This window comes from Rhea pennata, chromosome 5 (genome assembly GCF_028389875.1).
Source record: "Rhea pennata isolate bPtePen1 chromosome 5, bPtePen1.pri, whole genome shotgun sequence".
Lineage (NCBI taxonomy): Eukaryota > Metazoa > Chordata > Aves > Rheiformes > Rheidae > Rhea > Rhea pennata.
The window spans coordinates 12,679,395-12,696,034 of record NC_084667.1 but is presented as its reverse complement, the minus strand read 5'-3'; the positions used below and the strand labels follow the sequence as shown (position 1 = coordinate 12,696,034).

At 43.7% G+C, this 16,640-nt stretch overlaps 1 protein-coding gene across 5 annotated transcripts; it reads right to left on the bottom strand.

Moving 5' to 3' along the window:
• Positions 1–1,093: 1,093 nt before the first annotated feature.
• On the bottom strand, positions 1,094–15,173 carry EXD2 (exonuclease 3'-5' domain containing 2). Of its 5 annotated transcripts, XR_009958426.1 has the most exons (10): positions 13,358–13,899; positions 12,183–12,439; positions 10,980–11,106; positions 9,787–10,112; positions 7,445–7,551; positions 7,112–7,247; positions 6,057–6,413; positions 4,596–4,867; positions 2,567–2,663; positions 1,901–1,960 (listed from the first exon to the last, which is right to left on the bottom strand). XR_009958426.1 is itself a non-coding variant. In XM_062575860.1 (9 exons), the coding sequence occupies exons 2-9, from the start codon at positions 13,694–13,696 to the stop codon at positions 4,651–4,653; spliced, it is 1,866 nt and encodes a 621-aa protein (XP_062431844.1). In that variant the 5' UTR covers positions 13,697–13,756; positions 15,111–15,173; the 3' UTR covers positions 4,634–4,650. The 5 variants fall into 5 exon arrangements, 2 of the variants coding, with proteins under 2 accessions (XP_062431844.1, XP_062431845.1); XR_009958428.1 differs by lacking the exons at positions 1,901–1,960; positions 2,567–2,663 and adding an exon at positions 1,094–1,164; XR_009958427.1 differs by lacking the exon at positions 2,567–2,663 and having other exon boundaries at positions 1,907–1,960.
• Positions 15,174–16,640: the final 1,467 nt, after the last annotated feature.

Genomic DNA, 16,640 nt, shown 5'->3' with positions numbered 1-16,640 from the left:
ACAGCATCTGTGTCTGTCCGTCCCAGTTCCTCAAAGGCATTTAGGCATGAGACCAGGACAGTAAGGGTAACAACCCTTCTGAAGGGTAGAAGCTTTTTTCTTTTTCTGTAGGGGTGGGGGGGGGGGAGAAAAAAAGAAAGAAAGAAAGAGTTATTGACAGTGTGAAGTTCCCTAGGGAGTCAAAGCAATAGAAATGCAACAGGTTACCCATCGCTGGCATTAATGACTACCAAACATGGGAAACTGCAAGAAGCTCACAGGGATGCATCATCTTCAGTTCTGTCAGTCACAGATGTGACAGCTGAGACCTTTAACGATTGTCAAAGGAAGGAAATCAAGGCACTCCAAATGCCAAGTCTGTCGGCAGCATAATTAACCTGTCAAGCGCGATCTGTTCAGAAATGCAGCACTTACTGCATCTCCAGCTGCCAGACTACTGAAAATGCTGCACACTTGGTACTTCCTGCACCATGCAGTAGTGTGTGTTACTGCATGGTTACTGCCACAAAAAAAGGCAAACTGTAACGTTTGGAAAGACAAATCAGTTTCTATGCCGTGTGGGAAGGCAAGCCAGCATACCACAATCTGTACTCCAGCTCTGGAAATATGAACCTGATCATATTCCTAGAAAACCGCAGAGCAAGCCACAACAGCTAGTGCAGCAGGAAAGTTACCTCAAGATTTCCCAGCAGCATTACAAATAATGAATTTTACCACAACAGAGAACAATGACAGAGTAACTTCAAATTACCCCCTTCTTGGGCGACTGCATCTCCACACAGTCTCTTCGCCTAGTGGCGAAGACAAGGGAAGAAGGACCGCAGGCTGACCGTCCTCTCCCTCATCACCCTCTTTCCTCGCAGCACAGTCCCCTGCGGGCTTAACTGAGCCAGTTACAGCTCATGCTTGAACCTAGGAAATTTGCACCTAAAACTGATGAAAGAGATCCTGGAGCAAGAACATTTTGACATCATTTTGGCATTGTCATTTGTCACCCCCTACAACCAATTCTACATTGACAGCAGCATTTTGTACAGTGGCAACTTGCATGGTACCTGCTCAGCTTCAAACATGGTTGAAATGGCTGCAGGGGCCTAGACTCTGGAGCACAGCAGCCTGATTCTGCTTCGGACAGGCAGCCACGCAGTCTCGTGGAGATCCTACCTGTAAGCAGGGAGGAAAAAAATAGCTGACAACATATCTTAGTATTTTAATTGAATTTTACAATTTACTCTTTGCTTTATCAGAATAAAATCTGCCTTTCAAGCTTCCATCAGGCCTCATATAGACCAGAGGGAATCTGACAGGCACTGAAACATTGGTTTCACAACAGTTCTTCAGGGAATGGAAATAGTGGAGGCAAGTTCTACAGGGAATTCATAAGCCGAGACAGGTTTGGAGATCCCAGCAGAGGGAGCATGCTCCCCAATAACCTGTAAGGCTTAGTTTGAGGCAAGTAGCATCAAGTGCCATATAAAAGGGCAAAATTCTCTTCTCCATCTCTGGCAGCGCTTCTTGGGCAAACTTACAAACAATAAAACGACAAGTGACTGCAAGAAAAATCCCATGTTGTCAAAGCCAACTCACACAGAGGCATGGCAATTCCCTCCCTGCAGAGAAAGAATGGATGTACCCTGTTTAATGTAGGTAGGTCTCATTATATAGGCAACATACCTGGGGCAACCTAGATAAAATACTCAAGCCATGCAGAATCTAGGCCTTTACTTAAGAAGAGGTAGGTGTATGGCCATCATGATTGGCCAGCATAATCAGGTGAAGGATAGTACCTGAATCCACAGCCACCCTCAGTACTACGATTCAAATATTCCTGAACAGACTTGCTACAGCATTGCTTGGAAGTACAGCATTATGGTCAGGAAGGGTTCTTCCATGGCTGATCACTGCCAGACAGACAAGGGGAGGCACAGGAAGAAGTTCAGAAGGTGAAGTCCAAAGGTTACTGTGAAAAAAAAATGAGGGAATCACAAGAAGAGGATCAGAGAAAAAGAAAGAAGAGAAAAGCAGGCATGCAGAAAAGAGAAACAGTGGTAAATCTGTTAAAAGAGCAGATTTTTCACTCATTGTAACAATTAGGGACAAAGACATACGCACAAGTTTAATCTATAGACCAGCTTTTTTCCTCCGCAGACCTCTGTATATGCCTGTGTCCAATTAACTCTAATGGGAGGAACGATACTAGTATATTCTGACAATAATGTGAATAACCAGTTTATGCTGACTCTCACAGTAGAACTGCTACTCTCTACCAGATTAGCACAGCAAATGTTCTTGTTATTCATATGCACAACCTATTGAACAGTAAAAACAAGGATGTTCTATTAAAAGACAGAAAATTAAAAAAACAATTAAATATCTATTCTACAACAACACATAGTCAACCTGAAAGAGGAGTGAGGCTGTATAAAAATGATGCAAGTTAAAGATAATTGACAAAGAGTAACACAGAATCTTGGCTAAGAAAATATTTATGAAGGATATATTCCTTGAAAACTCCTATTTCTGCACAGGTTATTTGAAAAAAAAAATAAAAGTTCTTCGATCATACCATTGACTCCTTATATTCAGAGGAATTGCAGTTAGATTCTTGTCTCAACATCGTTTTCTTGTTTCAACAAACAGAAAACAACAGCTCAGTGGTCAGCCTGTAGGTTACATTAAACCACAACAGCTTTATCAGGAGTTCAAGCATCAGAGCAAAAGGAAGAAAAACAAAGTGGAACAAAAAAAACGAGATGGACAATTCGTACTCTTTATTGTTAGAATGGAGTTTGAGCTGCACAAAGAGCTCTCACCGCCTTGATCTGATGGCAAAGACAGGAGATAGCACTATCTGAATATATCCTAAAAACACTTTGGATAGAAATACTTGTATCCAAGCTGCTGCTGTAGACAGGAGGTTCTTGCTGAGATTACAATCAGCTGCATGAGTAAACACACAGACACATTTAGCTAGATCAGTTTTCATTAAAACCTGTTGTTAGTACAGAGAAGGCAAAAAAAATGGCCTTATAATGCAAATGGTTTCATTTGCAGCTCTGTAGCAAGTTGCATTTATGATGAATCTTTGATTTCTTGTATGCTGGCTGCTACTGCAGCTCCTCCCTCTGGGATGGTGATCTGTATCCCCATGGCTCCTACTTACCTCAAACAGGCTCTGCTACAAACAAGTTCTCAGCCCCTGGCCTGTGCAACTTCTTGAATTATCAGACAGTGAAGAGTTTAAGCCACAATCATGGGAAGACCAGGATTCTGGCCAAGTGTTATTACAAAATACATACCAATTGCACTGTCCATGCCAGTAGGATAGAAGAAGGATAAAGACTTTACTGAAACGTCTTTAAAAAACCTTTACAGCTCAAGTATAGCTTCATCATTCAGGGGAAACAGTCATCTAACACAATTAATGTCATCAAAATTAGTTTCACAGAAAAGGCTATTTATTTTTAAAAAGTTATATTTAGCTGAAGTCTAGCACCAGGCAAAAAGCATAAATATTTAAGAGACATGAGGCAGGAGCACATTTAGAAAACAGTAATAATTAGCACATACTAGCCTATATTCTCAAAGTATTTTACAAAAACACGAATTAATTAGTCCTCACAACACCCTTGTGAGGTAGGTAAGTATTATTAGTCCCACTTTAGAGACTGGGAAACAGGCATGGAAAAAGTATGTCCTGCTTACCACCAAACTAGTCAGTATCAGGAACAGAGCACTAGAATCCCAGCTTCCTGCCACATGTGCTCTGTCCTCTTAAAAGATGCTGGTCTTCAAGTAAAATTTTATTTCCTCTCAACCTTTTTAAGACATCTGACCCTATTTCACTCTGATGTGAAAAGGTACCTGCCACAAACTATTCACCATAAACAAGTAGAATTGGGAAGTAACATTTTTAGAAATCGTGTGATGCTGAAACAAGTTTAAAAGAGACTTGATATGGGTGCTGCTACACTGCCAGAATCAAACAATGTCACTTCTTATCAGGCAGCCTCTATCAGGAAAACTCAGCAGCCTATCCATAATGCTGATACTTATCAGAATCTGGGGAAAAAAAAAATAGGTTCTTTGCCACTTCCAAACAAGGAATCTCTCTTTCCAGCAAGAATTCTTTTCCAAGAACTCATATAAATACAACTGTACCAAAAACAAAGAAAGGAGATTTAATCAGGAGACCTCAGGAGACTCTCCTGGTACAGCCAAGGGATCCTTGGAAAACCTAGAAAGGTTCACGTACTGTGTTAAAAGGAGATGGTCTGGAAGCATCTGACATCACAGGAGGGTAGAAAGCAACTCTCCACAGTCACTTTGAGAAGAAAAGTCACCTTAGTATTACACCCTTGCACTGAAATAGTCAGTGGCAGAGGTGTGTCTGTCTGAATACAGGCTCCTGTTGACCCCATCCACACAGAAAAGTTGCAGCAAGTCACACGTCCAGTCTAGGATTAAAAATCCAAACCAATTTATAAAATTCAATTCAAAGGATTTAACTCTATAAATGCTAAACCTGGTGGAGCCACTGCACAAACCCAGGCCAGATGTTAGTGGAGAAACAGAAATAAAAATAGTCCTTCCACCTTCTGTTACATGTGTCCATTAGACATCATCTAGAGTCTCTCCAGGAAACTGGTCTCATGACAGCTCAATCTGAAGATCCTCCCCATACTTCCGAATCAGCTTCCCGTGATTATGGTCCACTGACCACTGCTCTGGGAGATATTTGGGCTGCATGCTGTCCAAGAAATGCTGCCGCCAGCGTCTTTCCAACTGCATGAGGGAGCGCAGGCCTCCTTTAGCAAAACACTGCACCACCTTCAGCCCATGTGGCATAAAGTTCTCATTGCAAATCCTGCCAGAACACAAGCAGAGTTTAGTACACAAGCCCACAGTCAGACCCTAGACCTATCTGGAAGGAACAAGATACTGAACTTACTTCAGGTGGCAGGACTTGCTTAATTACAGCTGCACAGTGAGCTAACTAGAAGGGGACCTGAGAGGGAGAGTTTTATGCTTTGTTTCAATGTCAGGCTGCTTTCTGTAACACAAATGCACTGGAAAGGTGGATTCCTCAAAATGAGAAAGTTTTATCCTTTTACAGTAATACTAAAGAAAACTCTCAAGGCACACTGCAAGCTTCTCAGGAGACAGACTGCAAGTTTCTCACAGCAAGAACCTTAGGTTTTCCAGAGCTCTGATCCTGCCACCGAACTGCCTGTCTGAATAGGTACAGAGATATAACATGATATAACTAGTATGCAACAAACAGCAGCGAGCATAACAAGGAGAAAATGCTGTCTTCATGAAAACAGCAAAACCTGATACTAGTTAAGATAAAATTTTTGGTGTGGCTTTAGGAAAGAGGAAGAGAGAAGACTTCTGGTGCACTTGGTGTGTGATTGTCTTTCAGTCTGCCTCCCTGATCTGCCTTTCAAAAAAACCGTACAGAATAGTGATGGGGGCAAGGTGGGGGAGCAAGAAGAGGAAGAGATTGTCGTAGAGAAAGGGGAAAAGTGGGAAGATGGAAAATAACAGCTGCATTTCATGGTCCACAGGGCAGGAGCAAACAAAAGCAAAGTAGGAAATCTATGATCTGCTTATTTGCTTACAGTCTTTGGATACAGCACAAGCAACTGCTTTGCTTCTCTCCTTGCCTTCTAGTTAAATGCATCAGAGTACTGTAAATTCAGGCTCTGCACACTAATACGAGGGATGAAGTATCTTTTCAGAGATTCATTTTCACTGTGTCAATCAACTCCTACTAGTCACAAACTCAGACACATCTTAGCCCAACATCATTAGTTTAGGGAAGGTCACTGATATCACAAGGAGACTAGGAACAGATTTTGTTTTACTTTAATTAAAAAGCTTAGGGAAGAAAAGTCAGCATGTGTGATCCTCACTCTGCAAATGCTGCTGGATTTATTTTTCTTGCTGCATTAATATTTACCAAAGGATTCTTGTGTAGACATCCTTCTGTAGAACTTACATGCCTGAAATAAATGACTAAAATGTTATATCTACCAGCTAGGTTGTTATACCTGGTTTCCAGACCAGCTGCTTCTTGGAGCATCTCTGGGGTCACTGCCTCTGTGTTAAAGTAGTCCTTAATGCCTTGCAGAAGTTCTGCCCTTCGGGGGTCAGGTAGGCTGTCTGCATTCAGCAAGGCTCGGGCCCCTGAGCGCACCTGCCTGCGCAGGGGATCCTCCAGCAGACGCACCCCTTCCTCGGAGCCAATGGGGGCACTGAACTCCTCAGCTAGCTGCTGCTTGAGATGGTTGTCATAGTAATTGGAGATGGCATGGCATGATGTGCAGAGCAAGAGCACATCATGGGAGTTGTGGTCCTTCATCTGGATGGGAAAGTGTCTCCGGTATTCGTGAGGAACAATGTTCTTCCTGGAGAAGACAAATGAGCCATTGCATTAGCTTTGGTTGGAGCTGCTGTCCCCCTAAATTCCTCCTCCAGGCACACAGAGACAACTACTCTTGAGGAACCTACTATGAGGAACATAAAAATCACCAGGATCAGGGCTCTGAGTGCACCAAAATGTTCTGCTTCTATTTATTTGAAATCCATTACTTTCAATTAAAAAAAAGTGATTCATACTGTAGAAATATAAAACAATATGCTATAAGAAATATACCTCTCAGCTAAACAGCAGCAGCAGTAAAAACAAAAATCTCATTCTTTCTGTCCTCACAGATGCTAGGCTCACCTAAGCCTTTCAAAATTGTAAGGAATAAGTGCCAGAAGAATAGTAGTTATCCTCAGAAGAGGATCTCATCAGAGCAGTGTATGTCTGCATACCGCTGTTCCCTATAATTCAAACTGCAACACATACATATTTCATACACTTTGTTCTCCACGGACTGATTCCACCATCCTCTTTAAGAAGAGGCAATGCTGGCCTGCTCAGTGTCAAACTTACCCAGGTATGTTCGATCACATGGCATTCAAATAGTGACAGCCCATCCAGAACTTAAATAAGCATGACATTTCAGGCCCCTAACAGCATTTCTGGATGCTGAATGAGATGCAGACTTCAGTCTTGATCTACAAGATGCATTTTCTCTTACCCCACTAAACAACTCACCGGATGTAGGACTCTCGCTTGCCGCACACAACACACAGGTTCTCCTTGACAGTCAGATAATAATCAACTTGAGACTCGGGACGTCCTGAAGGCTCAAACTGCAGCTTCACAACAAATGGGTCTGTGCTAACCAACTCTGAAAGGATAAAGTGAAATAAATATTCAAAAAAATGCATTTGAAAGCTAGAATATGAATGCTAAAAGGAAGGAGATTTCCTGATAAATTCCCAAAAACATTTCCAAAAGAAGAGATACCAGAAGTCCATGTCCAGTTATCTAAGAAATATGGCAAAATAGCTCTTTCAATACCAACAGGAAGAATGGTACACTCACCTCCAATCCCCTTGTCCAGATACCACTGAGCCTTCTTGCGATCACAGGTGCAGAGAGGCTGTCCATCTGGTGCATGCAGGAAACAGTTGTCATACAGCGGAGATTTTCTGTGCAACAGGGACAACACTGCAGCAAATAAAACCGCTTGCCAAAAAAACAAAGCTCTCTACAGCTATGTATTCTACACTGCAATTCACCCAGTCTCCTCTGAATCACAGGATGCCTCTAAATATATACTTTATTCAGCAATGTAACGTACAGGCTGCTGCTAAGGGAAGCAGAACATTCAAAAAAAGCTACATCACATTTGGCTGTGAGGTATCTCTGTAACTCTATTGCCCATAGAATTGGCAACTCTGAACCCTATTTTTCAAAAGAAGCTAGCAATGATAACAGAAATTTAAAAAAAATCATTAGAGGAAAAAAAAAGCTAGTTAGGAACAAAGATGAGCTAAAAGTGTATGTTAGCCTATGGACAAGGTAGTTTCAAGATCAGCTACGCTAAGCTCATATATTAATGTCTTATTAAGAAGCATTTTCTAAAACTGAGTTTGAATAGCAATGTTTTCATCAATCCAAGAGAAATGATACAAAAAGCCTCTTAGCACACTGAGAACCCAAACACAGGACAGCACGGAAACAACAAAGCAGAGCTGCAGAGACATGGCTCCACTCCTAGTGCATGTAAAATACAGGCACCTAACCTCAGTCAGCAGAGAAAACTTCTGTTTGTGTATTCTCTGGGATATGTGGCATTTTAAGAAAGGATTCTGTTCTCAAAAAAATCCATTTCTTTACTTTGTCAAACAAAACTGAATAGTGAAGGAGGCTGGGCTGGTGGAGCACCTGGAATGAATTGACCAGCGATACATGCTGTGGAAAAGCTTCTTTTCTTTCTTCTCTCCAGCAGGATCACATGAATAAGCATTCCATCAGCAGAGTCCTACCAGCTAAAAAGGCTGGCTTACAGGCAAAATAATCTGTCAAAGAGGATTTCTTCAGATATCCATGGGGACAGGGGAACAAAGAAACCCAATAAAGATACTGGAGGCCTGCTTCTACTGAGTATCAGCAGTTCAGCTCAAACATCATCACAATTTGAGTAGTTCCTGACTCTAAATAAACATTCAAACTAGGCATGCCTACAGAAGAAGAGCAGAAAAGAACTTTTGAAATCATTTTCAGACTGCTACAAATACTGCATGAAACCGTGAGTCTAAACTAGCTTTAGAGATCACTCATGAAATGAAGCTTGGTTAAAAAAAACAAACAAACATAGCAAGATCTCAATTTAGCATGGAATGCACTTTTGTTCAAGATTTTACTCCTCCCATGAGGTACAGTCTTTGTTTTGTATGACACAGTCTCCCAGTAAAAAAATACGACAGGATCTTATTGCCTACAACATAACATTGTTAATGACTGCTAATGAATCAACATTATTGACTCCATTAAAATGTCTCCTCTCCATTGCCAAACCAACAATCTTGAATAGGAGAAAACAAATATTGAAATGTCAATTTTTCTTTCCAAACAATGACAATTACAGCCAATTAGACTTCCTACATCTACGTGATTAAATTATGTTAGATTGTATCAAATATAAAAGCAAAGATACCAGATCTCCACGTCTTCCACTGCAGTGGGCTTAAAGAGACCTCTCCAAGTTTTAATTTAAAAACAATAGCAACTTAAGTCTCAATAGGAAAATGTCGTAAGAATTTAGGATTTGCCCCACAGAACAGCCCACTAGTCAGAGATCGACTTCTGCCCTGGTGAAGCCAAGGTAGTACTGACCTCTCCCATTTGTCCCTGGTCAACAGAGAAGTGCTATGCTTTGATGTCACAGCAGACTGGTGCTTCCTGTGCCCTCTGCCACCTCACATCATCTCTCTCAGCCCCTCTTTCAGGTCATCTCAGTACTTTGACATATCTGTGACCACAGTGATCTGGAGCAGCGTGGTATAAATAGCAGCCTGCAAGGCAGAACCTGCTCACAGGACAAGTTCTGCCCAGTTTGCCACCTTCTCCCTGGAAGAGACAGGGCATAGCTATCTGGACTGTAAAAGCCACCCTAACATTCAAATATCTCCTGCCAGACCTCTGTTCTCCAACTGATGTCTCCATGTGAGAAGAAAGGGCAAAAGCTGGAGACACCCCCTCAACCTATTCATGACCTAGTATAGACCTGAGCACTGCTGCCACTGTTACCATTATCTTGAGGTAAACAGGAAAAACAAAATAGGTTCTCACTCTCATGACTGTTGGGTCCTGTGTTTCCTTTTCCTGGCTCACATTATCTGCCTTGTTTAACAAGTAGACTATGAGACTCACAGACTTACCTTGCAGAATATCCTACACCTAGAGGCTTTCGCTTCTGCCTCCGAGGATCCCTCGCTTGCTGACTGCCAGAAGGCTGGCTGTTCGCGGTAGATTTCCGATTCTTCATTTTCTGTGGGGAGCCTACCTCTCCACTCTTCTCTTCTCCTGCGCTGCCGCTCCTTCTTCCTCTAAATGGGATATCCACCAAGCCCTGGCACCTATGCAGTGCTTCTTCCCAAGCAGCAACAGATTTTTCACCTTCAGATGTAGCAGGCAGGAAGGCAAGTCCCAATAAATGGAGGAACAGAGCCACTGAGACCTGGGCATCCTTAGCAGCATAGAGGACCTGGAGAAAGAAGTAAAGATATTGTGATACTGGCAGAGAGCAAATACTCCCAAACATTATCAGTCTTTAACACTAGATAGAATAAAACCAAAAGCTGGTTTTATTGCATTCCAAAGTTCACAAAAACTCTTGCAGTTGAATTCCACTTTCATGTCACCACAAATCATGTATTTTTAGAGTCAGTCAGATTTGAAATACTCACAAGCATTCACTTGAACACATCAAGGCATGGAAAATTTTCCGGGTAAATCAGGCCTGAAATGCTCAGCAGGATTCAAGGGCACCCACTGGAAACTTCTCAGGTCAGCCAGGCCTCCAACACCCACCAACCCCACTGAGCCCTCCCAAGCTGTAAAGAAAGACCTTCTACTAATCTTCAGTGTGATCATTTATCCTGTCACTCCCTCTACTGGTCACTAATTTTGTAGACATCTGCAGCACGGTTGTTAAAAAATAATGAGCAATTAGGGGAACAAAGACAGTCTAAAGACTGTGAAAAAAAGTTTGCAGGGAGAGGTCTTTCTCTTTTACTGCACTGACATAGATTGGAAGAAATAAAACAATAAAAAGGTGGTGTTTGGAGCACAAACACTTCAAGGGTGCTCCAAAGGATTTTATCTGTCTGCCTGGATTAAAGGGAAAGAAGGCTCAAGAATCCAAAGACGATGACAAAAAAAAAAAAAACACCTTCACAGAAAGAGAGGGAAACAGCCACTGCCACTACAAACTGAAATTAACTTTATATCAGTCACATGCACCAGGCTTTGAGGCAGAACTGGGAGAAGCCTCAGGTCTATCACAATGCATCTCCTTTAATGACAAGGTTGTTCTTCCTCCCAAAACACTAAGTTGAAACAGAAGACACACCTGATCTTGTGTCAGTTCTTCTGCCTCCCAGTTGCTGCAACGCACGTGAGAAGACTTGTCAAGTGGGTAGTTCAGGACTTTTTCAGCTAAAGACTTAAGGCTAAGGCAGTTGTGAAGCAGATCCTTCCTTAACAAAGAAAGTGAAGCAAACACATTAAAGACAAAACTAAACACGCATGCAAATTCTTTTCTTCAGAAAGATTTGTACATCCTGATCCTGTCAGGACGTGAGCTGCTGCATATGATGCGTAACTCCCACTCAAATAGCGTACAGCTGCCTGACAGCTTTACAGGCCCTCTCCCTCATCTCCACAAAAACTTCCTTTCTAGATTTAGTAATGATCTAATGTCTGCAATATGCAAAGCATGCAAGTATGGGAGCTGGCAATGCTTAAGGTTGAAGTGTTTGGCTCTAAACTATCCGCTTCTTAAATAAAGAGGTCTACAAGGACCATGAGCTCCATGGATTCATAGCCACTTAATCAAAGAGCCAGGACTGGGGACACTTTCTGAGGAATGAGAGATGTAGGAACGACTCTCAGCAATCCTGCCTGCTCAAATGCCCAGCAAGCACCAACGGAAAAGAAACCCACACTTGGTGCTAAAGAGGCACCACCAGGCCAGCAGCTCTGTGCTCCAGATCACTAATAGCACACCCCAGTACATGTATTATATATGCGAAGAATACTCCCAAGTAAAACATATTATTTTAATATGAATGAATGATGAGAAAAATAATATTGCAACTGTAACATTTTAATAGAAACTTTGGTATTAGAAAAGAAAGTTAGAACTGTTCTATTTTTGTAAATTTTCAAGGAATCCTGTAATCCAACAGTTCTATTCATGTGGTACTGTCACTCATTACTTTCAATAAGTTATATCTGATTACAGAGTGATCACTCTGACTGCAGTGTGTCACCGTAGCTGGCTTCTAGCAGGCTGAAGCATGGTATCCAGAAGAGTCTATATGGGCAATACATGAGGAGACTTACGGGCACAATTAACAAGCATGAAGACTTAATTTCCACTAAGAACAAAAATGAGAAGCATGATGTGTTCTTTAGCTACTGCTGTCACTGCCTGTCTCAGGAATGCACATCCTGAGCATTCCTACCTGCATGGCATTGTTCAGCATACACAAACTATGTCTTAAATACTTTCATTTCAAATAAGGCATGGCCACTGCCACTAGAAACTCACTGTTGTCTCATGGCTAAATTTCGTAGATCCACACTCCCTTTGACCGGAAAGCCGTAATCCTGAAGTAACTTGCAAGCATCTTCCCAGCATCCTACCCCAACTTTCAAAACAGTACTATCTGCCATGATGTCCAAGAGAGTCTTTGGGATAGGCTGTCCACCGGCAACAAGCCTGGGCAACCGAACAAGAATGCAAAGACCGCTGGAAGAAGCCATCTGTAGCAGGGACACAGGATTTGCTTTTCCTTCCACAGATACCTGAAACAAAAACAAAAACCAGAGTTCAAGTTACAGTATTATTAGCAGCACCAAGGCTGGAACAAACTGCAATAAAAGAGGCCACAAAAGACAGGAAAAACTTACCAGACCATATAGCCAAATGTTGTTAGATGACTCAAACTTTTTACTAAAAATTTATGGTCTGTTTCACAATACTACTGCCCCACAGCTACTTCTTACCATGCTTCTACTAGAGAAATTTCCCCCTCTTCACTCTTCTTTTCCCTTACCTGTTCAGCTGGTAGAAGATATGCTTTTTAATCCACATTAGCACAAAGCAGTCCCCTATATAACTTTTTATGGCAAATACGTGAATGCAAGGTGAATAAATTTCCAGCCAAACTCTTGGCAAAGGCAAGCTTTATAAATGGTTCAAAGTCTGTTTTGAAAGTTCATATAGGCAAAGGAAGAAGGGGAAGAGGAACATTGCTTTCTGGTAGGACCAGTATTTTCTATCTACATATCAGCACTATCTTCTGTGGTTATTGTTTAAAAATAGATACATTTCTTGAATACAGAGGTAGATTAAAAATAGTCTAAACTCAAACAACTTTTTAATAAATCACCTTGAAAGAGATATTATACAAAACATACAATGGCATATAGCCAAATGGCTATCACTGCACGTTTAGCGTATCTGATTCATCCCAGAAGTTCAGCAAATGAATACAACCAGAGAATTAAAAAGATATAGTGAGCAGACGTAAATGGAAGAACAATCAAAATCAGTAGCTACTTCACTGGTTTTGTGAAAGACAACAGGCAGTGTCAACAGCTGGTCCTGCACTCAAGGAAAGGGATCACTCCTCCCTAGACGAATGCAGCTAAAAGCCCAGAGTCTATTCCCTTCCCTTCCCCTTTTGCAGCCTAAAGCAGAGGTGTTTCTTGATCACTCACCCACTCACAATCAATTCCCAGCACTGGCCACTTCTCCAGCTCTTTCTTCAGCAATGGTTCAACACGATCCCACTGCTCCTGCTCTGAAACTATCACTACGTCGGCACCAAGGATCCTCTCTACCCAGGAAAAGGTGGGAGACGCGAAGAAGGCGAGCGCCTCCTTATCCTCCACCTCAACCAGCTTCTCCTCTCCCGAGTTTCTCGCTCCTGCTCCTCGCTGACCGCTACCGCATGCTGTCCCCCTGCGACGCCGAGCGGCTCTCCACGCCACCAGGCCCCCCACGGCAACACCCAGCAGGGTCGCCACGGTGATGGTCACCGCCGCCCGCCTGGGCATTTTCAGGCACCCCCCCTTGCTTCACCCACTCCAAACGGCACCGTAGGGCTGTATCATGGCCTGCAACGAGAAAGGAGAGAGGCGGGTGTTAAACGCAGCCCAACGAAACGTGCCCGGCGGCACCGCACGGGCCTGCTGCTACGGAGCGCCGGCCCCGGCACAGCGCGCAGCCCCGAGGGACGCGCACGGGCCCGCGACGCGGCCGCTCCGCTCCGCCCCGACCCCCGGCGCGGCCGGTGCGCGCCCGCGCAGCCTCCCCCGCGCCATGCTGCCGGTCCGCCCACGCCGCCCGGCCCTCGGCCCGGGCGTGCCGCGGCCCGCCGCCGCCCTGACCGGCTCCCCGCCACAGCCCGGCCCGGCCCGCCCTGCGCCACCGACCCCTCCTCTGCTGGCCCCGGCCGCGGCGCCCACCCGGCAGCTGCGCCTCCGCGGAACGGCTGCGAGCGGCAGCAGGAAGCCCCCGAGGGATAGTCGCCGCGCACACCGGGACGCTTATACTGCCGGACGCTTCCTCTCTGCCATGGCGGCCATGGCGGCGGGCGGGCGCGGGCGCCGCCATGTTGTACGGCGCGCCGGCGGGGGCTGAGGCGGCGCGGCCCCGCCGCCGCCTCCGCGCCAGCTTGCAGAGGGCAGCGCCCTGCCACAAGGGTTATCGTGATGACGGTCAAGTCCTTAGGACTTCAAAGAGTAAACACGTTTCCAGTCCAGATTTCATCGAGACTCAAAAGGGATCCGATCACCCACTTCCTTCAAATTTCTCTGCAATTCACAGTCTGAATTTCCCATTTTTTGTGCTGTTGGAATCCCAAATAAGTTGCATTTGTCTACTGGAGATACTGAAACCACAGGAAATACTGCCCCACCCTTTTTTTCTTTTTCTACTTGTGATGTAATCGGCACTGATGATGGGAACATCTATTTTACAGCAGAAACTCAGTATTTAGCAGACATGTCCAAAGGGTGCAACAAAGCAGCTGAGCGACATCACTGGAGAAAAATCTGTATAGAGCCACTATTTTTTTTCTACCAGTAGGGGAATAATGACGTTGCTTTTACACAGGAATGAAGCAAGGGACCAGTTTACAGGAAACATGGAAACAAGGAACAGAGTTTTAGGAGAATGCTTCTCTGAGCGAAAAAGGCCATTTCGTTATCAGAAATAAGATGATCAGGCCCCAAAAGCTTAAACGCCAGCTTGTTCTAACGACCTGGTCCAAGCCCAGGATGGTGAGGTCGTATTTGATTTTCTTTGACTTGTGTCTGCATTTTGAACACACAAATGCTTTTAACAGAGGCTTTTGTATAGCAAGTCTTTTCCAAAGACCTTGGATCTTGCTTTGCTTTATCTGAATTTATAGTTACCATTGGGGGCTGCAGAGCAGTGACATCTCACACACTGTACCAACGCACACACCTTGCTTCTGGTCCACTCTCCTCTACAAGGAAGGGCTGTATCTCCCTTACCCTCCCAGCTGGGCCATGGCCTCTCTTCCCATCCCCTAGGATCCAGTGTACCAGACGCAGCCGACCAGTCGAAATGGAGGTCACGGAGCAGGGGAGAGGGCTACACCGAAGCTCATCGCATGATTCAGTGCTCGGGAGAAACAACCGGAGCAGTCCGCCTGCAATGCAGGATTCCCACGATCAGATGGGCACATTCTCCTTCCCACCCTTCCTCTGCCCCCAAACGTTATCGCTTTGGTTTATGTGGTCACCATGATCTACTACGCACCTCGGCCACCAGCAGGCAGGACAGTCCCAGGTTTCCCATTAAACCTGACTGATCACACCCTGCTTCCTTGCTCGAGCATTTGTGTCATCACTGCATTAGAGGATCAGGTAACGATCCAGCTGTAAATTAGCCTCGGGGAAAAAAGTTAATACCTGGCAACACTACGGACTTACTTCAGAGACCATGTAATCGAGGCCTAAATACCTGAAAGGAGACCCAAGAGGCCTGTGTGGCTGGGCTGCAGAAGCTAGCTGCCCTGTTAGGGAGTCAGACGAGGCATCTGTAAGACAACTTTGTCAGAGACTCAAAGAGCTCAGAATAGTGATCCAATTCTGAACAAATTTGCAAAGTTTAAGTCACAGCTGGACCCGCTTGTAATAAACTAGCATCCACCCAGAAATCAGGATTAGGCTTTTTTTTTTAGTTTCTAAGGTAATAGGAGTTTTGTTTAAAGAAATAAAAAAGAAAAACAATACCCTAGCATTTATTAGACAGTGAAAGTCTCACACAAAAGATACGATACAGTAGAAACTCTGATTCTGCCTTCTTGACCATACCAGCATCATATCCTTGGCTGAATTTAAAGCTTTTATTTTTCATGATATCCCTGACAAAAACATTGTCCTGTAAATCACAGGTCTTTCTAACTGCTTGTCTTACTACCTACATAGCTATTTATTGAAGTATAAAGGTTCAATTAAAAATAATGAAAGTAACTGATTCATGAGTGCACTTTGTCAAAAACCAAGTTCCTGAAGTCTGATGGGGACATTGCCGAAGATGAGAAGGAACCAAGCGAGTAAACACCAACTGCTGCCTTAGTCTTCTAAATGAGAAGAAATCTGCTGCAACAGTTCACTAGAAATCTTTACATGACAAACAGCAGGACTGCCTCGCTAAAAGAAACTCTTTTTCCTCTCTCTGTAGCCTGATCTGAGATCTCTGCAAAGAGATCTCAGTCAAAAGGTCCATTTTTAGCCTGATTTCCTACAGAAAGAAGGCTTATGCAATTACACTGTCTGTCAGTGTTTGTGGATCCCCTTTCTTCTCTCCTTTCCTTGCCAAAAAAGTATGTTTAAGCCATTGCCCAATTCCATCTAAATTTTTACAAAGAGATAGAGGTTTCAAAGGTAATTTCTATGAAATACAAAGTCAAGTCAATGAAAAACACTAATAATGCTGTCACTGATAAAATATGTGGACACACTGCGT